Source organism: Cebus imitator, unplaced genomic scaffold, assembly GCF_001604975.1.
Source record: "Cebus imitator isolate Cc_AM_T3 unplaced genomic scaffold, Cebus_imitator-1.0 Scaffold65, whole genome shotgun sequence".
In the NCBI taxonomy this organism is placed as follows: domain Eukaryota; kingdom Metazoa; phylum Chordata; class Mammalia; order Primates; family Cebidae; genus Cebus; species Cebus imitator.
In genome coordinates, this window is record NW_016107380.1 from 5,188,500 (window position 1) to 5,215,902 (window position 27,403).

Here is a 27,403-nt window from a genome sequence, read left to right on the forward strand (position 1 = left end):
AAAAAAAAAAAAAAGAGTTAACAGTATAGGAAGATTTTGTTCCTTAATAAAAAGGATAGGCCTAAACTATCTTTATCTATTGGTAAAACATTATGAATGTTTATTAAGTAGTTGATGTTAATTTGTAGAAATGTCTATAATCCTTTACTGCTATGTTTGTATATTTTATTCTGTTGACCCATAAGGCTTGTGTTGTATTTTGTGCTGTGATGTTTTCCAGTGTTTCAATGAGTCTGAAAAGCATAAGAATGAATGGGTGTGTCTATGGATTTAAAAATTGTATTTGAAGTATTTTAACCATGCATAAAGATGAGTACATCTAAATTATCATAGTCAAATACAGTCTTCTATGTTAGAGGTTAAACTTGATTTTTAAAAATACCCTAAAATGAATTAACAGTCAGTAAAAGTACCATTTATAAATAAGGTTGCCCTGAAAAATTTTCTATTTGAGGAGCTAAATTCCTTTGAAAAGCACTTCAAATGATCATTTAATACGCAGCCCTGAGCAGAACTCTGTTATGTCTGATTTTTCTTTCCCCTTTCTCCTCTTCAGCTTGAAGAACATAATGATCTTTATTGATTGTATATTTCATTTTCAATTGCTCAAAGATTGAAATTTAACCTGAAAATAATCCTTTTTAATCAATATTGTTTAACAGTATTTGTGAAAAAGGTTTTGGATTTCAAATAAAGACTTTTGGTGCCCTACCTGCATTTGATACACTGAGGAGGGCCTGTGGATTTGTGTAAATAGGGATGGGGGTGGTGATGGGCAAGGCTATGTCCATGAGTTCTAGAAGCTGTAGACAGCTCTGCTCTTAAGAAGCTTTTAGGTTTAAACATATAATCTTTGGCCTTCATAAAAATAATGAGGTGGTACTAAAAATAAAAACATGAGTAGTAACAGAGTCATTTATTTAAATGGCCAGGTTTTCATTTTTTGAACTTTATACTTTAGGTTTATTGGGTTCCTGAAACATGTTACAGACAATGAAACTCAGGCTAATAAAACCAAGTTGTTCTAGAGAAAGAAAGTTGTTCTGAGCTGAGAGTGAATTTTGACCCCTTCACCTTTTGTGTGGATTGTGGCACCATTCTGGTCAAGCCTATCCAAACCCATTTTCATTTGGCATTAGGGTTTTAGTTAAAATGCAACACTGGCCCTAGAGCTTTCCCTCTGACCCTCTTTCTGGGACCCCCTTGCCCACCGCCTGCCACTCACCCACGGTGGCAAGCAAGGTACTGCAAGGCCTGCCCTGCCTCTCTCCATCTTCCTCACCACCTTTCACCACAGGGCTGTCCCATGACCTTTCACCAGAGTGCCAGCATATCTCCCCACGTCCCAGGACTGTGCTTTATGCAATAGTCTCTTCTCTGTACTCTAACAGCAGGTGGTCCTTTAAATGAGGTGGGTGTGTATTCTCATGTTTCCTAGGAACTTCACAGTCATCTCTCTCTCACTAGACTTAATCTTTATGTCATCGTTTTTATCTGTGTGGGTGTGTCTTTTCCTGTGGACTGTGACCATGTTTGATTCACTTGTAACCTGGACACCTAACACAAGGCAGTGAATACGTTCTCTCTCTCTCTGTGTTTCTTTTAATAGAGAAGGTCTCATTCTGTCACCCAGGCTAGAGTGCAGTGGTGCGATCATAGCTCACTGCAACCTCAAATTTCTGGGCTTAAGCAATCTTCCTGCCTCAGCTTCCTGAGTAGCTAGGACTACAGGCGTGCACCACCACACCCCGTTAACTTTTTAATGTTTTTAGGGATAGGGTCTCTCTGTATTGCCTAGGCTGGTCTTAAACACTTGGCCTCGAGCATTCCTCCTGCCTCAGCCTTCCAAAGCTCTGGGATTATAGGCGTGAGCCATTGCGTCCAGCCTCAGTTTTTTCTTTTATAACTGGGGATTAAATTTACCTGTCTAGTTCATGGGAAGAAAAAAAAAAAAGGAGGATAGTCCTAATAGAAGTAAAAATAATTCCTGAGAAGCAGTTTGGGGGAAAAGCAGATTGTCTCAGATGTGTTGAACTTGAGATAATGTGAAATCTGAGGAGAGGTTAGCAAATGGAACTGAGGGCAGGCAAATGACAGATAATAGAAATGGAGGTTGAGCAGGATGTTTAAAGGCAGTAGCTTAAGCCCATGGGTGAGCCGTCTTTTTCTCTTAAGATCCAGATAGTAAATATTTTTAGTTTTGAGGGCCGTACGGTCTTACTCATAGCTGCTTAGCTCTGCTGTTACAACCCAAGAACAGCCTTAGACAATATTTAAACAAATGGGTGTGGTGGTGTTCCATTACAACTTCATTATTGGACATTGAAATTTCAATTTCATGTACTTTTCATGTTATAAAATATTCTTCTTCTTTTATCTAAAAAAGTGATTTAATGGTTGGATTTGGCCAAAGGATTATAATTTGCTGACTTCTGCCCTATACTAACAAAATCATTCAAGGTTTAAGGGGAAATAAGTAAATGGCATAGGACTGAGGCTTAAAGACTAGATCTTTGAAGCTTGGTTAGAGTTTGTTGGAATTCAGAGAGGAGTTAGTAGGAGAGGAACTAGTGCCTTGCAGCGTCAAGGAAGAGGAGTTCAAGAGCTGAGTGGTGGGAAGCATATGATTAAGAAGATCATTAGGAAGATGAGGAGAAAGAAACAGACCATTAGTAGGAGTCAGAAATTCACTGATGACCACTGAGAATTTTTTTAAAATTGAAATAAAATCTTAGGCAATGGAAAAGATAATATGTGGATAAAAACTGGAAGCAGGGGGTGCAGAGCACTTATTCGAGGAGTTGGCAGTATAAGTCAGAGACAAGGAGGAAGACAACCGTGGGGTGTGCAGCACTGATTCCCTTGCATGAAAGCATGGTCCTTTATCAAGCGCAAGGCTCTGCAGCTGTCTCTTGAGATTTTATTCATTGATTAACATACACTTATATATGCTTACATGGCAGGTACTGTTCTAAGGAGTTTATCAGTAATAACCCTTAGTTCTCATCATGACCTGGTGATATAAACACTGTTATTACCCCATTTTACAGATGAGCTAACCGAGGTATGGAGGGGTCACTCCTCTAGCAAGTTGTTGGTAACCTGAGTTCCAGAGAGGGACTGCTTTTCACTATTATGCATTAGTGTCAAATTTTTTATGTCTAGTTCATTAGAAAGTTTCTTTTTCTCTTTTAGCCCTGTGCAATTGCCCTTGCCTTTAATCCAAACACGTTAGGAGGCTAAGGTGGGAGGATTGCTTGAGGCCAGGAGTTGAGAACAGCCTGGGCAACACAAAATCATATTTTTACAAAAACTTTTTTTTTTTTTGGCCTCTGTCATATATGGCTGAAGTTGGAATCCAAAGTACCATGGATTTATATCTTTTCTGTTGCACATATAAATTGAACAACTAAAAAATACACTTCCAGAAGAATATGGCTCTTCCATCAACTACAGCATTAAGGCATGCAAATTATATAATGAAAACATTTCCCTGTGCTCATGCTTGTATGAAAGATATAAAGTAAGAGATGGCAGTATGATTGGGGGAAATGTTATAATTAATAAGTGCCTCCAAAATATAACTTAATATAGAATGCAATAAATGTGATAGTTTATTTGGTTTATTTCCTGAAGATCTGGATTTTATAGTATTATGAGGCAGTGTGGAATAATGCACAGAGGATGAGTTGTCCTAGGATGCTGGGATGGAAGCCTGCATTCTCCCACTAGGGTTACCACTTACTTGTGTGTAACAAAGTACAGTTGGCTCTCCATATCTGTGGGTTCCACATCCGTGGATTCAAGCAACCAAAGAGCAAAAATATTTGGATGAAAAAAACATAATAAAAGTAACAATGCAGCAATAAAAATACATATTTTTAATCCAATAAAGTATAACAACTATTTACATAGCATTTACATTGTCTTAGGTACTATAAGTAATCTAGAGATGATTTAAAGTATACAGGAAGATGTGCATAGGTTGCAGGCAAATACTACACTATTTTATATTAGGGACTGGAACATCCAGGGATTTTTGTATCCAAGGGGCATCCTGGAATGGATACAGAGGAACAACTGCAGCCACTTAATATCACGCTTAATATTGAGAGAGAAAGGAAATTACTCCATGCCAGATTCTTCCTACAGTTCATTTTCTGAGAGGAAAGAGCACTTCTCTAGTCCTGGTGGATGGAAATATGCCTCACAGCCTGAAGAATCTCTCTCCCTCTTTAAAATGAGAGCCAGTGACATTCATTTTACCACGTTTTGTTTTATTGCCATTGCCTTCTATAAGGTTTTGCTGAAGTCTCACCTTTTCATGAGGACCACCCTGACTCCTACAGTCTTGCAGCCTGGCCACCCTCAGACCCTCTTTTATGTTGCTCAATTTTTAAATTTTGTCTATTGCACTCATCTCCTTCTAATATACCATAAGATTGTAGTTTAGTGTCAAATATTTTAAGCTCCATGAGGGCAGGGATCTCACCTATTTTGTCCAATAATGTATCACGATTAAATGAAAGAGTGGCGGTTAGCATTGGTGCTCAGTATTTCTGTTTTTGATTAGTGAATCTATATGCACATGCCATTGTTGGGCACATGGAAAGCTACAGGTTATGGAGAATTGAACATAATAAGGGTTTCTTGAAAGAACAATTTCTGTTTTCAACTGGACATTTGCATGGTAACACTTAACCTCAAACACTTGTGGATTGTGCATATGAGTGTTTTTGCCCACGACTCTCCTGTGTCTAATGCAATGAGCTAAGGGAGGTCACTCTTGCAGATTAATTTGTTTTCCAAAGGGGAACTTTGCCCGCTAATTTAAGGCAGCCACATAAGCTGACTTACAGGCTCAGTCGTTTCTCATTTGCCGTCTGGCAATTTAATTACTTCAAAATGAAGCTATATAGAATGGAAGAACACAAGTTGGAAATCTGTGATAATATGTGTGATAAGTAGTAACGTTTCTATTTGTTTTTTGTTTTGTTGTTGTTGAAAAATAAAGGGCATAAAAAGACTTGAGAAGGAATCGTTTCAAAGCTTTCCCTAGACAGAGCCCCTTATATAAATTTTATCCTTTGACTAAGAGCCTTTGTTATAAACTAAATGTTTTGAATTAGTGGATTATTACATTTTTCCATTGAGTTATAAGTCTGGCCCAAAGCTATGAAATAAGAGGTTGTCTAAATCGTTTCAAAAGTGTTTGGCCATGAAGTGGAACTGGGCTGAGATGTGAGGAAGTTCTTTTCCTTTTTCCCTTTTCATAGTATTTCCTGATCTATGTTCTCCCTTTTTTCCTATCCCTTTATCCCTGAATATGTTTTCCCAGTGCCTTCTTTTGCCCTATTTCTGATTTCTCCATTTCTGCTTGTGCTTCCCTAGCTCTCTGTGGTTAATTGCAAATAGGCAAAAAAACAGAACTCCGGATGGTATATTTAAGTTAAAGAGTAACTCAGATAATGTTTGTTTGAGACTTCTGTGAGGGAAGGGCGATTATGGAATTCTGAAAACCAGGAGCTTAGGTGACAATTGCATTTAAAATAAACGTTAAAGTGATTAGGGTACTTTATCTAATTTCTCATTTGGAGTGGGGAAGTTGTATTTTATTGGTGGTTTTTAATTTTTTTTCTTGATTGTTGTGGCAGCTAGATGCAAATAAGATCACGCTTTGGAACATATAATGCTGATTCTCAATCACTAGCAAAGAAGGGTGAGAAGACAGGGCATCCTAATTTGCACAAAAATGCAACCAAGTCATCATTTGCAGCTCCTTGGAGAGATTCCATTCTAAAGTTTTACTGCTTGTACAAGTTCCTTTGGTATGGGAGGCAGAGCCTGGGGCGTGGTTGGGAAACAATAATTTGGCTTTTTTCCCCGTAAATCAGTTCAAATCCCATACACCCTGAATTAACTAGAATTGCTCTCAGACTTGGCAGTTCCTGTAAGAGAGCTGGACATTCATAGTGGCCTAGTGAAATGGGGAATGCATTTGTTTCATCTTGACTTCCATAGAGGAAAATCTGCACTATTTTTGTGGACTCAGAGAAGGGGACCTTCTGATCTGTTGGAGAGAAAACTGAATGAATGGGCACTGAGGCAGAAAGCCTGATGTGGCTTTCATGCAAATAAGAACCGTGATTGGCTTTCTCTTTCTACGCACGACGTCACTGGCTGCTCTCAGCCTTAAAGATTAGGTTTCAGTAGGAGTTTTTCAGGTTCAAGGACTGTTAATGGTTTGTAACTGCCTGACCATAAGCTCAAGCTCAAAGTTACATCGGCCTGGGCAGATGTCTAAGGATATGAGACCGGGGGAAGAAAAGTTAGAGTCTGGAGCAGAAGGAGGAAGCTTGCCACCTGCCTACTAGACTGAGCTTTTAATGTGATTTACATTTCTAAGCTCTATGTAGGCGCCCTGGAAATGGTGGTCTTCATTAATGCAAAGATTAAGGCTTTCATTAAACTTTTTAAGAAAAAAAGTAAGTAGTTCTTTTTCCCTGTACTACCTGTTGTGTGCATATGTTCCCGTATGTGTATTTGTCCCCGTGTGTCTGTGTGTATATGTGTCCGTGTGTGTTTTTCGGTCCTACTTTGTTCTTTTGTGTGACGAAATTAGAGTGTGAAACAGCATAATAGGCATGAGTTAAACTCTACACTATACCAGGTTGTTTAAATACCTCAGACTTTTGTAACTCTAGGACAGTATTATGCGATCCTAATATGTCTTATTTGTTTATGATTGGAGTTTTAAGTGAATTCATTTCTTTTGTGCTTTTCAAAAGACATCCTTTGAACGGGGAAAGAATTCTTGTACTTAATTTATGTTTCCCTTGATATGTAGTGTATGATTTTTTGATTCTTTGACTAAATATGCAGCTGAGGTAAGGGAGCCTCTGTGTAATGTATCATATATTTCTGGTGGAGATAATCCCCTAAAACTCCCTGGCACTCTTTGTTATGGATTTAAGAGCTTGAACACAAACTGTCTAGACTGATCGGTGGCTGTTGTTATGTACAGAGCTTTTGTGATGTGGCTTTGTTGTGTACTTACCGTTGATTTACATTTCTTATCTATGTACTTCTTCTTTCTCTTGAAAATAATTTTTATAACTACTTGCCTTTGTTTTTACATAGTTGTTGGTTTATTTTAGTTTAGTTTTTTGGACCCATAACTTAAACTGGATAAATGCCCATGGGTAGGGGTATTGGGAAGAGGAGCTTTGGAGAAAGCTACAAAGAGCAGCAGCACTGTGCGCTGGTTTTCCGCAGCTCTTGCGGAAGGCTGCCTTTGGATTAAAAGTGGCCTTGGCGAGAATGAGGAACTTCAGGGAAAGAGACTCTTTCACAGGAGCCAGTTGGTAGCTGTGCCGATTGATGGTGCAGATACGAATGCCCCATTACTTGGATTTGATTTGTAATTGGCAAATAGGAAAAGTTTACCTTTTCAATAGTTTCTAACTCTGAAGTGTGGTAACTCAATCTTTAAATGGACATCAGCACAAAACATTGTGGTGAACTTTGGCTACACTTCGGGGGGACATATGGTGAGTCTGGCCCCGTGCTAGATTCTTCTGGAACACAAATGAGGGTTGAGTCAGGTCTTTGTGGATTTTGTGTATTAAGACTGATAGTTGTATGCACTGTGCAAAACATTTGCTCAACAAGAGTTTATGTGAGACACTAGGTGTGATTTATATACCGCTTCTGTCAAACACTAAGCAGAAAGCACAGTGGACACTTCTGTTTTTAATTTGGCATCTAGTTATCAATGTTTATTTTCCCATTTAGCAACTTACGGAGAAGATGGGATCCTTTTGAAAATAAGTTATCCTGTTCATATTCATAAGATTGTAAAATTTATTAGCTATAGAAAAGACGGTATGTAAGATGAGAGCTAACCTGTGGCCTAGGTTTACAAGAAACAGTGATGGTTTGATGTTTGGGACCTCGTTAGAATAATTTTTACTGTTCCTGCCACAACCATGTTTTACCTGAGTCATTTCTTGAGCTAAGTACTTTATATATATTGGTTCATTTGTTCTTTAGAATAGCCCTAATAACTGCTATAGAGTATGTTTAGTTAACTTTAGATATGCTCAAATGGATTTAATTGTTTATGCATACTTTCTCACATGACTATGAAAATTCATTTTATGGTCTAGTTTCCAGGTACATATTATGTTGGGGACATGGATACGCCCAGTGTGAACTCTGTAGCGTAGATCAGAATCAGGAAGACTTGCTCCTCACTCACAATTCAGTTATCTGCTGGCTTTACAGGGGTGGGTTAGACTTGCTACCTCAAGCAAATCCCTCAACACAAAGACTTTTCTCCATTGCCTCTCCAATCTCTCCTATGCCTGGGTTATGTGGCATATATATATAAAGTATTAAAAAATAGTTGATGAATTTGTTTTTGTGCTGTCAGCCTCATTTTGGGCTCCACTGATGCTCCAGCTTAGTTTCTATTGTCAGGAAAAATGAACTAGAGGGGTCCCAAGCCTCAGGGGAGTTAAAGGAATATTATTGTAGAGATTTATCTAAGTCTCAGGATTACGTATTATTTTCTCCTCTAATGTTTTTGTCCCTTCTGTGCTGGGAAAATTTAGTTGAATTGGATTGTGTTGGGAAGAGTTGATCGCATTGTAATTTTTAAAAAGTTAATATAAAAGGGTTTCATGAAAGCAAGAAATGCAGAGAAAATTTTGTAACACAGATGGATCCCCACATCTATTAGATATGTCATTTACATGTAAATGGAATGTCTTTGCTTAATTTTTTAAAAATGTAATTGAGTTTATAACAGTGATGCTCTTTAGTGCTGTAGAAGGGGGAACGTTTGTTATAAACCTCCTGGTAGGAAATTCATTTCTAGCAGGACAGTCTAACATTTACTGTTGAAATGGCATTATACAGTTGAGTAACTGATATTTGTTGTGTGTGGGGGATGGGGGTTAAGTAGGAATTGGAGGTCTCTATCCATTTTTTCAATTGTTTTCAAACAGTGGAGTAAAGGGAGAATCTAAAATGCTGGAAAGCAGTTAACTGAGCTAATGATTCTGTGAAAACATTGTTTGGAGGGTGGACACTTTCAGCTTTTGCTTTATAAATAAAACACTGGGAGGAAAACCCCTGGAATCTAAGATTAAATCTAATTAAATTTGCTCCATTTCTCCCTTGCTGGCCCTTACCCGTGGATGTATTAGGCATGGAAACACATCATGATGTAATAAATTTGTAGCCAATGAAGCTTAAGTTGACACCTGAATGTATTCTCTTGTTTCCTATAGCGGTTTCCAATCTAGATGAGGAGAGCCGATGGACAGTCCACTACACTGCCCCATGGCACCAGCAGGAGAATGTGTTTCTTCCCACCACAAGACCCCCCTGTGTTGAGGACCTGCACCGCCAAGCCAAGCTCAACCTCAAATCCGTATTGAGGGGTAAGATGGCATCCTCCTTGAGATTGTTTTCTTGGATTAGTGGCTGCTGAGAGTATAAATTTGTTATCTATCTATAAAACCAGATCTACTGGCTGGGCGTGGGGGCTCATGCCTGTAATCTCAGCACTTGGGGAGGCTGAGGTGGGTAGATCACCTGAGGTCACGAGTTCAAGACCAGCCTGACCAACATGGTGAAACACTTTTTTTTTAAAAACAAAAACAAAAAAAAAAACAACCAGATCTACTTTTATTGAATGTATAGTATGCTGTCTCTTTATAAGATATCATAAATACAATCAAATACATGCTGGTATGGCTTGGCTGTGTCCCTACCCAAATCTCACCTTGAATTGTGGCTCCCATAATTCTCATGTGTTTGTGGGAGGGACCCGGTGGGAGATAATTGAATCATGGGGGTCGTTTCCCCCAAACTGTTCTCGTGATAGTGCGTCCATCTCACGAAATCCGATGGTTTTATAAGGGGAAACCCCTTTTGCTTGGCTCTCGTTCTCTCTTGTCTGCTGCCCTGTAAGACGTGCTTTTTGCCTTCACCATGACGGTATGGGCTCCCTGGCCATGTGGAATGGTGAGTCCATTAAAAATCTTTTTTTCTGTAAATTACCCAGTCTCAGGTGTATCTTTTTCAGCAGCGTGAAAATGGACTAATACCCATGCTTAAGATGTTCTGGGCTCTGCAGAAACTTACCTACTTGCAGATATGCAAATCTGTCTTCCAGGAACCCATAACTTCTTAGAAACACTTTTGCATGTTTAAACTGCCAGTATTAATTTGATCCAAATAAACCCCTGTCGACATGGGCAATTTTGCCACTGCCTTTTTAAAACCATTGTAAGAATTCAAAACCAATTTGTTTTTTTGAACACATTTATTTGTTCCGTTTAGTTCAAGCTGGGTGTAAAGAGGACCTATATATAGCCTTTAAAGAAGTGCTAAGTGGTCAGAACTCGGGTAGCATCCAACTGGGCTCCTCTGGGCTTAGGCTCTGCCAGCAGATGGGCAAGGTATACTTAGTCAAGTAGAAAATATAGGAAGAGTGTATTTCTGTATCTAGTTTAAAATTATCATTTTTACTTCCATTTATTGTGGTTTGTTTTTGAGATGGAGTCTCACTCTGTCACCCAGGCTGGAGTGCAGTGGTATGATCTCGGCTCACTGCAACCTCTACTTCCCAGGTTCAAGCAATTCTCCAGCTTAGCCTTCTGAGTTGCTGGGATTATAGGAGTGCACCACCATGCCTGGCTAATTTTTATATTTCTAGTAGAAACAGTGTTTTACCACATTGGCCAGGCTAGTCTCGAACCCCTGATCTTATGTGATCGACCCACCTCAGCCTCCCAACGTGCTGGGATTACAGGCATGAGCCACTACACCCAGCCCAATCTATTGTTGATGTTAAAAAGTAAATATGTGGCAAGGAGGGCATCCTAAAGGTCATAAAGAAGGAAAGTAGTTCTTCAAAGAAGGAGGAGTAACTTGTAAAATTCAGAGATTTTTTTCTTAGAACAACAAATCAAACTTCTTAATTCTACCAGCTGCTGCTCCTACCAGATTTCTCCTACCATACAGTATTTGGGACAATAGTATACCAAAGAAGTATTTGTTATTTATCTGAAATTTAATTGAACTGGACCTCCTGTATTTTATCTAATTGTGGAAGACTTAAATTTGGGAGAAATTCTGTGATTGATTCAAGGAAAATCTAGCATTAAAACCCCTCTAATTTTTATGATAATTTTATCTTGTATATCAGTCACTTATGAAGTGATTTATTCTTTAATATACTACCACTATGAATGCTAATAACATTTATTAAACACTTAACTATAATGCCAGGTACTGTTCTAAGACCACTAAAGTATTAACATCATTTAATTTTCCCAATAGTCGTACAGCTTACTTTAGAAAAATAGAAGCACAGTGATTAGAAACTTGCCCACGATCTCCAAGTTAATTAGCAGTAGAACCAGGATTTAAAGTTGCACAGTCTGAAGCCTTGAAGCTCATATTCTTAACTGCTACACTATACTGCCTTTAATAACGATTTATTTATTGGGAATTTGTTATTCTGGCAGAAGTGCAGAATACAAAGGCAGGGTCCTAGCTCTCAAAGAATTTATGCCTGCATCTCTTGTACAAATCACAATGTGAAAAATACTGAGGAAACAAACCAAAAATTGCTTTATGGGAATTAAATAGGGCAGATAATTTCTGCTTGGAGAGAGAAGGAATTGCTATCCATAGGTTCACCATAGATTTGGTATTCAGAACAGAACTGTGCAAACATTTCAGATCATGGCCCTATTTTTTGTTCCTTTAATCTTTTGTAATGCTTAGATTATCTCATGTATCTTACAGTATCTTGTATCTCACAGCCTTGCTATTGGACTATCCAGAAATGAGGACATTGTTGGGTTCCCTTTTTATTTAGCCTGAGTAACCTCCTATCTCTAGTGACCTCAGTCTTAAATGAGAAGAATGACATTCGTTTGGCTCGTTTGTAAATAGTCTTGGAGTTGTGCTGTGAGCTTTGTTGCTGTCATAATATTGATCCCCGAATGTATCTAAATCGAACCAAAGTTTCTTCCAGATCCCTTTAGTTCCTGGTGATTTATCTTTAGTAAACTGTGACCAGGAACCTCTCTACTTATAGCTCACCTTCCTCCACCAAGTAATTAATAAGAATGTTAAATGGCACCGTTCCCAGGACAAATCCCCAAGGCAGTGCCTGGTTAGCATTTCTCTGCCCAGCTTCTAAGCAACAGAGCACTACATGGTCTGGCTTGTAGAAAATGCTTTCATGAAGGTATGTGCAAGTTTGTATATTCAGGCTCGACTGTTTTGATCACTCTCCAGGAAACTGCACTTCACTCCCTAGTTCATTTATTGTCAAGTTCCAGATCAGGACTGGACTTTTCTCCCCTTGAAAAATTGAACATCTGTTTATAGACATTTTTGCTTTTCTTTTTGAGTATGCAGTACATCTATATGAAATATCATCTAGCCCCACTGGTTTTGCCTAAACTTGAGTTTTATTTTGAAGAGATAAATGCTTTCATAATTGTTTTAATGCTCTAAAGTGGTTCATCAAAGGAATTTACTATTAATAAAATTAATAACTTTGGAAAATTCCTGGAGCGTAACGTTTAAAGTCTGGATTTAAAAACTTCGTAAGAGATTTTAGATAAATTATAGACTTAGGAACAGTGGTAGGAAAAAATGAAATGAGAAAGATTATCTACATTCTTTTGTTCTCTGTTTATTTACTTTTAACCACATATACAGAACTTCACCTACCTCTTCCCCTATATCATCTTAGCAACCTGAGATAAATACAGCGTGAGTGCAAGGTATTTATTACCTCATTGTCAGTGAAGATTAAAATAAATCAGTCTCTGAATGTGTGACCTTATTAAGATTGGATGTTATATAAATTATCAGTCTAAGTTCATTCAAGCTCAGCATTCTCTACTTAAAAATATAGAAAGGTAGCTAATTATTCACAGTGAGTAATCTGTTTTGTTTCATCTTCTATTCTTACCATGTCCGTAATTTTAAGAAAAGAATGCCATTCTTTAGTATTAAACAGGTTGCTGATTTTTTATTGCCATTAAATGCTTATTGTATGAATTATTCCGTCAGTTTTTATGGGGAGCTAGAGTCTACTCTTGAGAACCATAAAGCTTGGAGGGAAATGACACAGCGAGTATCAATAAATGAATAATGAAATGTAAACATATACTTTTTAAAATTCAGTTCTATGCCAGGAGTGTTTAAATGAACAGATGAAAGTTCCTGGGTCCTCAACTTTAAAGAGCGAGGCCCTGCTGTCTTGGCAACAGTTTGCAGCAAAGCTTGTCCTGAGGTTTGCTACTGCAGGCTTACTGTCTTCCAGCAGTACAGGCCATAGTGTGATGGAGGTGTCCATGACATACATTGTGCACACAGGGAGAGAGGGCTCAGTCAGAGAAAAAAGAAAAGCACTGGGAGGTCCCTCCACTCCCCACTCCCCCCTGCTCCGATCCCCACATCAGAAAGGAGATAGTCTTTCAAGATGCGTAAAATGGCATGTGGAACAGGCTCTTGTCCATGTATAATTTTTCTCTACTTTGATCTGAATATAGCAGATATCTTTTGTGTTTACAGTTGGAGAGTCTGTGGAGACTTTGATAAAATTTCATGGTCACAGGCTTAGGTTAAACGTCTTGGTTTTGTTTGTAGATTTGTTTTGTTACTAGAGATTTAGGTAATGATTCACTGCTAATGAAGATATAAACATGTACAGGTTGAACATCCCTAATTTGAAAATGAGATATCTGAAATGCTCCAAAATCCAGTACTTTTTGAGCACTGACATGACGCTCAAATTGGAGCATTTTGGGTTTTGGGATTAGGGATTCTCAGTCAGTAGTTATAATGCAAATATTCCAAAATCTGGAAAAAAAATACAGAATCTGAAATATTTCTGGTCCCAGGCATCTCGGATAAGATATACCCAACATTTACCCAGATTTTAAAATGGCATTTTGGCATGTTGGCGTGTACCTGTAGTTCTAGCTACTCGGAGACTGAGGCAGGGGAATTGCTTGAATCTGGGAGGCAGAGGTGTATGGTGAGCCGAGATTGCACCACTACATTCCAGCCTGGGCAACAGAGCGAGACTCCATCTCAAACAAAACAAAAAACAAAAATGGCATTTTGATATTTGCTTCAATAGACATCTGGCTAGCAACAAATAATAAATTTTTGAAGATGGATCCCATTATCTGTGAAGAATTCACTCAGCTTCTTGAGTTTCCAGAAGAAATCTGTCCTTTTTACGTCCATCATTGTTTGAATCCTTTATGAACTTCATTGGAGATAGCTGTGATGATAAGTAACCTAAATCTAGCGAAATTTTTATCTGCATAGTTTTTAGCTCCATGGAAAGGGCTACAACCAAGTGGAAAAGAAATCAGGAAATAGGAGTAAGCTCAATGAGAGGTTCAGATTTTGTTTTTTTGTAACCTGTAGACGTCATTTGACAACTATGAGCATATTCAAGGTTAAAATAAAGACATGTCACCTTTAAGCCTCCATCCCCAAAAAGCCCAACTTGGGAGAAAGAGAAACATCTTTTCTCACACGGTGTTTAACAGGCACTTTACTGTCTCTGTGTGCACTCCTGCCTGAATTAGTTCACAGAGCAACTGTTGTTGGTATCAGAAATGTTCTGTAGTCACAGCTCTTTCCTGAAGAAATGCATCTTAGCAGGTCAGCATGCTCTGTGGCTCTAGGATTAGAAGTGTGAGCACAAGGAGGTGTGTTGAATCTGGCCTATGTCATTCAAACTCAGAGGGTTATATTGATTATACCTGGAAGGATAGGAATTGAGGATTTATTACACAATCTGAAAAAATAACTACTTACACCAAGTGATTAAAAACAATCATGTGCACATTGACTTGTTTAACATTAAAGAATGATTTACCTTTCTTAAAATTATGGACTGGATTTCCAAGTTGTTCTAGCCAGATTTCTCTACAGCTACCGCCACCAAACTTTGAGGGTGACTGCATCCATCTTTCATTGTCATGAAGCCTCCTAGCTCCTTTTTAGCTTAGACAAGTATGTTTGTCTTGGGAGAGATTGTGGGCCACTTTCTGGATTTGCTGAGGATGCTTGGCTGTCTTCTTTATCGGCCTAGAGCCCATGGGTCCCTGAGATACTGCAGACGCCCCTTATCTTTTGCTATCAGTTCTCTTCTTGAAGGTCCTGTGGCACTTTCCCAGGGCTGTCTAGGAGGTCCCTTTGCAGAAATGGCATGTGGACATTGATTGAAAGCTTGCCCTGACGGCATGCTGCACCTGCCCACCACCTCAGACAGGCCCAAGATGGACATCTGCTTTGTCCACCTTGTGCTAGCCACATTGAATTCTTCATCTTTTTTTCTGTAACTTTAAAAAAAAAAATGACACAGAGAGGTACATAAAACATATATGGCTTAAGAAATAGAGTGAACACCTGTATAACCATTACCTAGGTTAAATGTGACCTAAATTTCAGAAGCTTCCTGTTCCTGCTTGCTTTTGTTTTCTTTCTTTTTCTTTTTTTTTTAGACAGGACCTTGCTCTGTTGCCCAGGCTGGAGTGCAGCAATGTGATTGTGGTTCACTGCAGCCTTGACTTCCTGGGCCCAATTCATCCTCCCACCTCAGCCTCCCAGTCCTCTGGTCAGTCCCCCTTTCCATTTTGTAGATAAGCAACCAAGACCCAGAGAAGTTGAGGGTTCCTGGTGCTCACACATGCTGGCCTATTCTGATCTCAGACCTCAAGAGCACCGAGGAGACCTGTCCCTTTGATGCCCTTTCAGCTGCCCTCAACTTTCTGGAAATTCACAGAGACAAACAAAGCTCACACTGGGAATCTTATGGCCAAAGACAGATTTGATTTCTTTAGCCAGTTAATTTAGGAAATGCAGATTGGCTCATTGTTGCCTAAAGGTGATGACTTCATGGTTGCTCCTGAAGTCTCTTCACTCACCTCTGATTTCATTAAAATTCAAATAAGTCTAAGAGAAATAAAGGAAGCATCATGTGACATGCTTGATTAATATCTATAACCATTCTTTCATCTTAATGGCATTTAGTGCTTATTTTTATGGTTATAATTGGTCATTAGTAATTCAATAAACAAAAAAAATAGGCATAGGTGACAAGGAAAAGAAAGATAAACATTTGGAACTAATAAATATACTAATGATTTAGCACTTGCAGCTGAGTTTACAATTTGCCTAGTTTGCTACTTCCCAAAGAATACAGTAAAATTGATGTGCAGAAGGAGAGGGTCAGATGTCTCTGGCTAAAGCAAAGGGGTTTTTTTTTTTTTTTTTTTTTAAGTCAAAGTCTTGCTCTGTTGCCCAGGCTGGAGTGCTGTGGTGCCATCTCGGCTTACTGCAACCTCTGCCTCTTAGATTCAAGTGATTCTCATGCCTCAGCTTCCGAAGTAGCTGGGACTACAGGTGCGTGCTGCCACACCCATCTAATTTTTGTATTTTTAGTAGACACAGGATTTTGCCTTGTTGGCCAGGCTGGTCATGAACTCCTGACCTCAGGTGATCCACCTGCCTCAGCCTCCCAAAGTGCTGGGATTAATAGACGTGAGCCACCCGCCTAGCCACTTAAGTTTTTTACAAGCAAGAAACTTTCGATTACTTATACTTATTTATACAGTTTTAAATCATTTTCTAGTTGAAACAGATATTGACATAGAATTAGGGGGCAGGAGGAGTGCTATGTTATTCTGAAAAAGCCCCTGAACAGATGAAGGAAATATAATTACCTCATATTTCCAAAAACCACAGCAGCACTGACATCTTGTTTCGTTGTCATTAATGATTCCGGAAAATGAGATGAGAGACCAGAATTCTGGTGGCAGTGTTGTCAGTAGCAAGCCACAGGATGTCGGGAGCCACATCCCATCTTCGTACTTGGCTCGCTCCTCTGAAAAAGTTTATGATTCTGTGTTCCCTTGTAAGCTCTAAACTTCTGATTGGGTTTTCAGTACTTAACTGTTTAAGGGTAATCGGTGTGAACTTTACTGACACAAAGATGTTGCTGACAGCTGAGCGTAAGTCCTGACAAACTGAGTTGTGTAATCTCAAGTTCATATGGACGGTAAAATTTTCCAAGTGCATACTGCAAGTGAGGCGCTGGGCGGGATGTTATAGTGCAATCAAAGATGAATGACATTGGGGCTTTCCTCCAGAGGCTGAAAGCTAGCCAGAGATAAGATGGATATATGACTAGCTTATGTACAAGGTTCATAGCGGTGGTATTATCAAGCCTCACCCTGGGTGTTGTCTTTAAAACAAACTTGGTCAGCCTGCCCTAGTTAAAAATTCTTTAGCAGTTCCCCATTACTAACAGAATATAACCTAAGCTCTTAGCATCTGAAAACCTTCCTGAACGCCAGCCTCTTTGTCTCATCTCGTCTTCTGGACCACCTTTGCTTTCCAGACATCTCTACCCCTCCACCTAAGATTTTTACTTTGTGCCTTCACAAGTCATTTGGAATCCAAAGTCAGTTGGAATCTAGCTTGTCTCGTTCTTCTTTCTCTCCGCGGCATGTCCCAAGCCATACTTTTTCCCTTCTGAACCACAACCTCTCACATGTGACTAACTCCTATTTCCCCTTTGAGCGTCATCCTTGGGTGCTGGAGTCCCCCACAACCTCTCCTGGATTCCCCTGGGCAGCCTCAGGAAGCCCTTCTCTTCTTTACCTTCCCATGGAAGCGTGCACTCCTCCTTTCCACTGCTGTGGTGCACTGTGTCATTGTGTCTGCACATTTGTCTCCCCACTTGACAGTAACATCCGTGGGAGCAGGGCCTTGTCTTTTCACTTGTGTGTCCCCAGCACACAGTCCAGTGACTGGGACTGCAAATACCGTTGTGTTTGTAGAGGGCCTGAAAATGTTTGGAAAAGTCACCTAAAACTCAGGAGAGAGATGGGAGTCAAAGCCAGGGAACAAGTGTTGAGAGTGTGGAAGTGATGAGATTGGGGATGGAGAGGGCAAGGGACAAGGAGGAGTTGAGGGGAGGGGGACGACCGAGCCTTGGAAGCTTTATTTTAGGGCGCTGGGAGGGAGCAGTTTGCAAAACAGCACAACTGGGGAAGAAGAGAGTCAGCCAGGATGGCAGTCATCAGGGCGCTCACAGACGGGGAGAGTCCTTGGAACAAGAGGCTGTTGAATTGGTTGTTAGGTGGTGATTGATAACCTTTGAAAGGGCAGTTTCAAGGAAGTCTTTAAGAAGCCAGAATTTCTGCGATAAGAATGATTTTTATAAGCAGAAAAACAAAGTAATTTTTTTGAAGAAATAAAGCTGAGTGAATGATGCCAACAGAGCAGAGAGGGAAGGGCTGGCATTTTGAGGTAGTGGCAGGGTAGAACTGATATTACATGTTTCAAAAATGAGAGCCTGTGAAAACAGGGCCGCAGACAAAAGGAGTGAGCAGGCAGGGAAAGGATTGCAGATATGGGAAGAGGATGGGAGCATGTTCCCTGAAGAGGCAGGAGGCAGTCGACTCAGGGGAAACTGGAGGGTCAGAGGTTACGGCCTCTGTCTCCTAGAGGGAACTGGGGAAGCATGTTTCGAGATGGAGCCAGAGATTGAGGCTGCTCATTACATGGTGTGGGAGCCTTGCTTGAAATGTGGCCCCTGCCATATTGTTAGTTCTTTGGCAAAAAGGATGGCTTTATTTGGTGCGCTTTCGCTCAGTTCTTGTGAATTTAATCAGGTTGACTTTTCAAAGACAAATGATGTTATTAAAGGCTTTAAAAAAAAATGTGTGGTATTTCATTAGGCTCTTTTGGAATTTTTGTCCTGAGGGAAAGTTGCCCAACCGAATGAAACCACCGATTAAATGCCCCATTGAGAAAAAAGAAAAGAGCAGACAAAAATATGGGATTAACAGAATGGGATCATATACAGAAGGGGCTATTTAACTTCTCCTATCGGATTTGATGGCACGGAATTTTCTATAATACTAAGTACTACTCTGGGTATGGCAACCCGGAAAGAAGTGCTTTCCTCCATGTCCTTAACCCGGGAGAGGGAAGTCAGATGCACGAGCAAAGGAAACATAAACAATCATTGCTTTTTCAGATAGTTAAAGAGACATGTTGCCCACACCCGCCCCCCTGCCACCCCTGTTTTTATTTAACCGTAAGCAACACACAAAAGATAGAATGGCAAAGACAGTTATTTAAATGATTGAGGTCTTAACAAAGCACTACGGATTGTTTAAACAAAAGGCTTTTTGTTTTGTTTTTGTGTCTGTAGCCAGTCTGCTGTTTCAGCAATTCTATTTTAACTCCTGATAAAGTAAGTAACTTGAGTGGCCTCTATATTTCACTCAGGGCAGCAGAAAAACGCTACATTGAAGGTACTGGGGATAAGGTTTGTTATCATTCACAGTACAACCATAGTCTCCGGTGTTGGCTTAGAATCTTTGCAGGCTATTTGATCTTGAGTAACCTTGGTGATGCTCCTCTGCTGCCAACGATATGGCTTTTTAAGTCTAAAGTGAAATGAGATCACCTCCAGTTTGGCAGCACTGTCTGGTGGTGCTCAGGCAGGACCTGCAGACTCTCAGCACACTCACATCAATCATGGCACCAGAAAGCTTTCACCTTAATTTAAATCAGATTTAGTTCTTCCAGGCTTCTTAAATTAATTTGGGCATGTGACCAGAAGAAATTTGAAAAGCTGGTTTTCTGCAATGGCAAATGACATTTTAATAATTCTTGCCATGGCGTGCAGTGAAAAACAAAGCTAACAGTTTATCCAGTGGCTCAAGTTTTAATGCTTAGTTCCTCAGGTTTTTTCTTTTTTGGAGGTTTTTGTTTCACTCTAATAGGAATTAACCACAGAACAGGAATATTAATCAAAATGGGCTTTTATTATTAGCCCTTCTACATCAAATGAGATCGTCTATGGTGTTGAATGTCAGTGACAGAGATATTGATCCCAAGACATCGGGGAAAACCAGTCTTTCTTAAAACGTGTTAATGCATTGTTAACAAATTCATTTCTAGTTTGACCATTGAGCCGATGACCACAATTAGCATTGTATTTTCCCTCTGTGGTTATCCCTAACCTGGTCATTTTATTTTGCTAAATATACAATGTAAATTGAAATGAGAAGTCATTTGGAATTGTGCTATTAAAAATAATTTTTAGGCAGTGTGCTTATCATTCCTTTTTTTCCCCTCCCCTGACAAAGAAACCTGTCCATTTCAAAGGACACCCCCTTCTTCCATCTTACTCCTCCCCTAAACTTGCCTGCAAACTTTTTCTGAAAATGCAGCTTTCCTGTGGTGTCTGTTCTGCCTGACCAGAAAGCTTTGCAGTTAGCTTTTTAATCCTAGATTTGGTCAGTTTCCCTGAAATTCTACTGAGGCAAAATTTCCTTGGATAGAATAACCATGATAGAGCACCAGACGTCATCTTCCTTATTCATTCAGTTCCACCTGCTCTCCTTGCATCCTCTTACTTCTCAAATATGTGAGTTGCGAATGGGAGAAGCAGCCCATTTAATGGGAGGTCAGGTCATATGCTTTGGGTTAATTAAGGTAGAATATGTGGCCGAGGATAAAATTTACCTGGGTGAGCAGCGGGGCCATCACCTTTGTCATATAGTTACAGTACCCTTTCAAGCACGCTGCTGAACAAATACAGATCATTCATTCGTTTAAAGAACTCAGTGAGCACCTGCCAGCCACCCACGTTGAGCCAGATCATGTAGGGCTTAGAAACCATTAGGGGGACTTTGGCTTTTACTTTCAGGACATGGAGAGATTTGAACTCAGAAGTGACATAATCTGACTCATTGTTTTGAAATAGATCAATCTGATTCTGTGTTGAAAGTTCACAATAAAGGAGACAGGGTGTCAAAGTAGACCAGGTGGAGGTCACCATCCAGTGAGAGATGGTGGTGGCCTGATCAGGAAGCTTCCCCTGCAGTTACAGCTGGAGTGGAATGTTAAAATAAATGTAAGAACCTTCCAAGCATTTTAAGGAAATCTTGACATGTAAGACACTTCTTCACTAGCAAAACTAAAGCTTTTCCTGAAACAAAATGGCATTCTTTAGGGACTAGAAGTAGATACCAGACATAGCATTTCCTGCCCTTTGATCTGTACCATATCAGCTAAATTCTTTATCCTATGTTCCTTTTTAAGTTATTTGCTTGGCAAGTGTGGATCTTTTGTGACATAATAAAAAGAACAGACCAACCCTCTTTTTCTTTGGGCTTTTTTTCATTTCTTATATGGAATACGTAGGAAGCAACATTCTATTGCCTTCTTTGGGAGCGCCCCCTAACACCTCCTCTAAATAGAGAAGACTTCTCTTTTACTTTCACCTCCACCCTAAATGGATATTATGTTGATCCCTTTTAATTTTATTTCTACTTCTCTTTAGCTATTTGCCTTACTCTGAGACAGTTTCCTCATAGTGTAGCTCACAGGACAGCTGCATCAGCATTGATTGAGGACTTGCTAGAAATACAAGCTCTCAGGCTCCACCCCAGACCTGCTGAATCAGCTATGGGAGTGGACTCAGCAGCGTTTTTGTAACAAGCCCTCCAAGGGATTCTGGTGCACCTTAACTTGAGACGCCACTGCTCTGTATATTGGCCTGTGAATTTGTTTAATCAGGCAGCTAAACTGTAAGCACCTTGAAGGCTGGAATGTAGCCCGTCAGTCCCACTACTGGTTACAAGCTAGGATTCGAACACACAGCTACCCAGTTCAAGAGTTGGAGCTCTTGACTGCTGCTCTTCTCTCTGGTTGGTGGCGAAGGTGACCTGAGAAACTGGGTGTTGATGCCTCTGCATATTCATTCTGTGTTTTCTCCAAGTTAGCTCTGCCTTGACTGTCTGGAAGAAGAGTATTCAGAGGTTTAGAAAGAAATGGCTGGCCAAAGCACAGGTCAGGAGAACCACTGAACCTGAAGGTTGGGAAGTAAACAGCTGTCACCAGCTTGACTTTCACTTTTCCAACTTTCTGCTGCTCTAGGTCTAGATAATGTTCACCCTCCTTTTTAAAGCAAAGTGAGACTCTTCCTTTCAGGAAATTTCCCTTTTCCTTGACACCAGGGTGACAGTTGGCTGTTTTCAGATAGGCCCTCTCTTTCTTGCTTCACCTGCAGCTAAGCATATTGTACTCCATTATCTGGAATGTTTTGTCTTTCTAGGTTCCCTTAAGAGATAAAATATTTACTTTTAGAACTTTTAGAAAGGATTGGGCTTAATCATTAAAGACATATTTTCTCTTTTTTATATTTTATGTTGCTTTGAATGCTAAGTGTCACCAAAGTGATAATTGGTAAAGAAGTGAAGTGGTCTTATGGGCTCAAATTTGCATTTATTAGGAGGTAAATTTGAGTTTAATACTTGAAATGTAAAAGCATGCTTTTATGCCATTATATGTATTCCTTGCTGTACAACTCTTGCTCTAAAGAGAGGGGAAGGGAGAAAAGAATAAATTATTAGTCTAATAATAAACCAAAAGGGCATGTTTATTGAAACTGATTATTTAAAGCTACTGTAAAGTATAAAGGAAAATATTTATTGAAAAAAATCTGTATTAAATACACGATGTCTTTAAGATTTAAAACAGCTTTTCACTCCTTTGATATGCTACACACAACTGAGTAACTTTTTTATATGTTTGAACATCTATTGTCTTTTAATTATGTTCTGGTTGGTTTATTGTTGAAGACAATTTAAATAAATTGAAGTTTAACTGCTCTGAAGAATTTATGGAAAATCTGAATATATTTTTGGAAAATTCATTGTACATGAGTGACAAGGGAGAATCTTCACTACAGTATGATTTCTTTCTCTTTTCCAGTATCGCCAAGCCCAATACATTAATGAAGGGGTAGGTAAATCCCTTCTATTTTAAATGCACTTTGGTTTGATTTTTCATTAAGAAAATACATTATCTAATATTCACAATATGTGATATTTAGGTGCAGTCAGCTTTTTTCTACCCATTTATTTGAAAGCTCAAACTAGATTATTTAGCTATATAATACTTCATTCAGTTATTGGACTGGAGCTTATTTTCTTCTAAACATGAATGTTTATAGTTTTATGTATTCTCAGTCCTTGTGGACTAAGATGAAGTTTTGTGATAGAACTGTCCTTTTACCCTGTTATTAATAATCTGGTAGATTATTAACTGGGATAGAAGTTTAGAAACCTCAATCTATCAGACATTTTATGCCTGGGCTTCAGAATCTGTAAGACTGATATAATGACTACTTTCCTTCAATTCTCAGAGAATTATTGTAAACACAAATTAGATAATGATAGCGAGGGGCTTTCAGTTTAGAAAAGTGTCAGTATTATTGGCTTTAAAGATCAGTGATCTGAAAAAAGGTTTTTTAGACTCTAGATCGTCGTAGGACTTTCTCACTGAAGCAATACATCATGACCACTATTTTTATAATTACCTTTGGAACTGGAGTCCTCCCAATGTTTGATGACCTTGAATTACAGCTGGAAGGTTGCAAAAGATTTAATACTGTTAAAAAGAAACCACATTCAGATTTTAAAATATGGTATATGTAGACTATTATGCTAGAAATACCAAAATTGTGCTTTGACCTGAATGTTTCAAAACTTAACTAGGAATTCATACACACATCAACACTGCTCATGACCTGAAAAATGATAACTGGCCTACCGAACTGGTCCTTCTGGCTTTTCACACTGCAGTGCTTGTTTTAAATACAGTTGACCCCTGAACACAACAAGTTTGAACTTGGAGGGTCCACTTATATGCAGATTTTTTCAATACAGCCAGCTCTCCATAAGTTCTGGGTTCTGCATCTGAAACCAAATGAGAATGCAAAATACAGGGTGCAAATCCTGCATTATACAGAAAACCGACTTTCCGGGTCTGTGATTTGCCGGAATTTAGTATGCATGGATTTTGGTATTCTGAAGTCCTGAAACCAACCCCCTTCTGATACAGAGGAGTGACTGCTGCTTCTGTCAGCTCTTTCCCTTTCTCACACAATCTAAGAAGTCAGCAAACTTCTTCCTTTTTTTCTTTTAGCATCCACCTGTCTTTCCATATCATTTCCTTGGGAAACAGAGAAACAATCCCATCTTATTCCACTTTGTACTTAATTTCTGTTTCTTCTATTTTTCCATCTCTCTCATTTAAGCAGGCCATACTTTCTAACCATCTATTTAAGAACTTTGCCCTTTCAGATTACATTTCAGAATCTTTCTGATAAACTCAGTAAAATTTTCACTGCATCATATGCTTTCTCTTGTGGAATTCGACATATGAAGAAATCAATTGTGACAAATGACAGAAGTCTGGTAAAAATGTCCCTGTATTTTTATCAGCATCACTAAGGACCTTGCTTTTTTCTCACGTGTAGATAACATGTTTTAAGTAGTCCTCTCTTATATGTGGTTTCACTTTTCGCAGTTTCAGCTACCTGCAGTCAACCATGGTCTGAAAATTTTAAATGGAAAATTCCAGTAATGAACACTTTATAAGTTTAAAATGTTTGGGAGGCCGAGGCGGGTGGATCACGAGGTCAAGAGATCGAGACCATTCTGGTCAACATGATGAAACCCTGTCTCTACTAAAACTACAAAAAATTAGCTGGGCATGGTGGCGCGTGCCTGTAATCCCAGCTACTCGGGAGGCTGAGGCAGAAGAATTGCCTGAACCCAGGAGATGGAGGTTGCGGTGAGCCAAGATCGCGCCATTGCACTCCAGCCTGGGTAACAAGAGCGGAACTCTGTCTCAAAAAAAAAAAATGTTTGCCATTCTGGGCAGTGTGATGAAATCTCACACCAGCCCCCTCCATCCTGCCTCAGACATGAAACTTCCCTTTGTCCATCAGATCCACACTGCAGACACTGCCCACCTGTCAATCAGTTTGTAGCCAGCTTGGTTATCACATTACCTGTCAGCATCTCAGTGCTTGTATTCAAGTCACCCTTATTTTACTTAATAATGGCCCCAAAGGACAAGAGGAGTAATGCTGGCCATTTGGGTGTGCCAAAGAAGCTATCAGGTGTCTCCTTTAATTGAAAAGGTGAAAGCTTTTGACTTAATAAGGACAGAAAAAGAAAATAATATGCTAAGGTTGCCAAGATCTGTGGTAAAAATGAATCTTCTGTCTGTAAAATTGTGACAAAGGGAAAAGAAGCTCATGCTAGTTCTCCTGTCATACCTCAAACATTATCATAGGTATTGATGTCTAGGAAAAAACAGTAATATATGGGTTTGGGACTATCTCTGGTTGCCGGCATCTGCTAGGAGTCTTGGAACATATACACTGAGGATAAGTCAGGGACTACTAGATTAGAAATCGAATGTCTAAAGAATAGCTTAATGCTTGCAGTGGCCCATGCCTGCAATCCTAGGAGGCCGAGGCAGGTAGATCACCTGAGGTCAGGAGTTCGACAACACCCTGACCAACATGGTGAAATCCTGTCTCTACTAAAAATTAAAAAAAGTTAGCTGGTGGCGGGCGCCTGTAATCCCGTCTACTCAGGAGACTGAGGCATGAGGATTACTTGAACCTGGGAGATGGAGGTCGCAGTGAGCTGAGATCACATCACTGTACTCCTGGGCAACAAAGCGAGACTCCATCTCAAAAAAAAAAGAATACCTTAATGCAAAAAGATTTGGAGGCCGCAGCAGCAATAAATGTGAGAGTCAGATGGCCACCTAGCACTACATTATTTTTTTCTTCTATAATTAAAACTGCCGTCTACCAAGAAATATTTGTCCATTGTCCTTGTGCTAAAGAAAATGGATTAACCTGAAAGGAAGGAGGAGGAAATTTATGGTTGGGAAACGAGGACACAACCCACAGTGATACCTTTATTCAAGCAGCACTGTGAGAACAGAACACAGTTTTACTCTAAATTTCTGATGCAAAAAGAGTATGTGTGAATGGCAGGTCTTCTTTTACATTTGGGATCTTGTTTCTAGCCTGTGGTTGCAGGCATTACCTGGCTTTAAATTATGCTCTGCTTTGCAGTTACTCTCTCAGTTCAGTGTTTAAAAAGTCCCTGCTTATTCACGATGGCTTGTTCTCACTTTGGTTTCACTCCATTTGTAATGAACAAAACCATGGTTTAAGAACCTGAGACCTGTTGCAACTTGACAAGGAAAATTTCCTAAATTTCCCCTAGAATTGGAATAAATGACAATGGAATTTGGTGAGTTTAGTAGATTTCAGAAATTTGATGAGTAAAAAAGTCATTGGTCAGCTGCCATGAATTTATATTGTCTAGTCTTAGATCCAGCATCATATTTCATTTGTTATACTACTGTTTGTTATACTGCTATTAAAACATTTTTATGACATAAATTTCACAGTGAAGAAAAGATGTATTGTCATTTAAACTGGGCTCAAAACGGTGACACTGGAAACACTAGTAATTGCCAGGCTTCCATGCCTTGTAGATGATGATTTTGCAATATTTGGTATTTTACAATCTAACACGTGTCCAGTCATTTTGCCTATTTTCAATATTATGGCCAAGAATATCAGACTAATAATCACCTTTAGAAACGATCTTGCCCAGCAGTCTCTTCTTATTTCCCAAGGAAATGTTCTCTTGAAACACAGTCTTTACATGGTATCCAATACATTTTGTAAAAGTAATGTTTGAGTGGTGTTAAGTTTTAGAATTTAAACTTTTAAAATGTAATTATTATTTTATGTATTTTATTATTATTATTATATTTTATTTATTATTATACATTTTAGAGACATGGTCTTGTTCTGTCTCCCAGGCTGCAGTGCAGTAGCCTGATCATAGCTCATGAGAGCTTCGAACTCCTGGGCTCAAACAATCCCCCTGCCTCAGCCTCTTGAATAGCTAGACCACATTCCACCGTGCGTGGCTAATTAAACATAATTTTTTTCTAGAGACAGGGTCTCCCTATGTTGTTCAGGCTGGTCTTGAACTCCTAGCCTCAAGCAATCCTCTCACCTTGGCCTCCCAAAGCACTGGGATTACAGGTGTGACCCACTGTGCCCAGCCCTATAATTTAAACATCTTATAGGGTTCATTAATAAACCAAAGAAGACAATGTTGAACAACAAATAAACTTAGTTTAAAAGGGCTTTGGACTCCTCTTGATATTTGTAAAGTATTTGAAAATGCTGAATTACGTAGATAAGTAGCTGCAAGTGGTAATAGTTTATATTGGTTTATTTTACATGTTGCACTCTGATCTTTAGGAGACTTTAATTTTACAGAGATTGTAGGAATAGCTTTATTTCTAGGACCACAGGAAAGTTGACTTAGCAGCATACGTTAATAAATAAATTCCGTCATTAAAATTTGGTATGTAAAACTGTTGAACTTGAGTCTTTTTTTTTTTTTTTTTTTTTTTT

The 27,403-nt window shown here is 39.2% G+C and overlaps 1 protein-coding gene across 5 annotated transcripts in view; it reads left to right on the forward strand.

The window, feature by feature from the left end:
- Positions 1–27,403, forward strand: part of NHSL1 (NHS like 1) — a 144,115-nt gene that overhangs the window by 65,381 nt on the left and 51,331 nt on the right. For 4 of the 5 annotated variants that reach the window (XM_017530428.2, XM_017530429.2, XM_017530431.2 and 1 more), the window contains exon 2: positions 9,297–9,449. In XM_017530428.2, the coding sequence (XP_017385917.1) occupies positions 9,297–9,449 (153 nt within the window). Of the gene's footprint in view, positions 1–6,199; positions 6,486–9,296; positions 9,450–27,403 lie in introns of those variants that run through there. The other variant, XM_017530430.2, reaches the window with a different exon arrangement.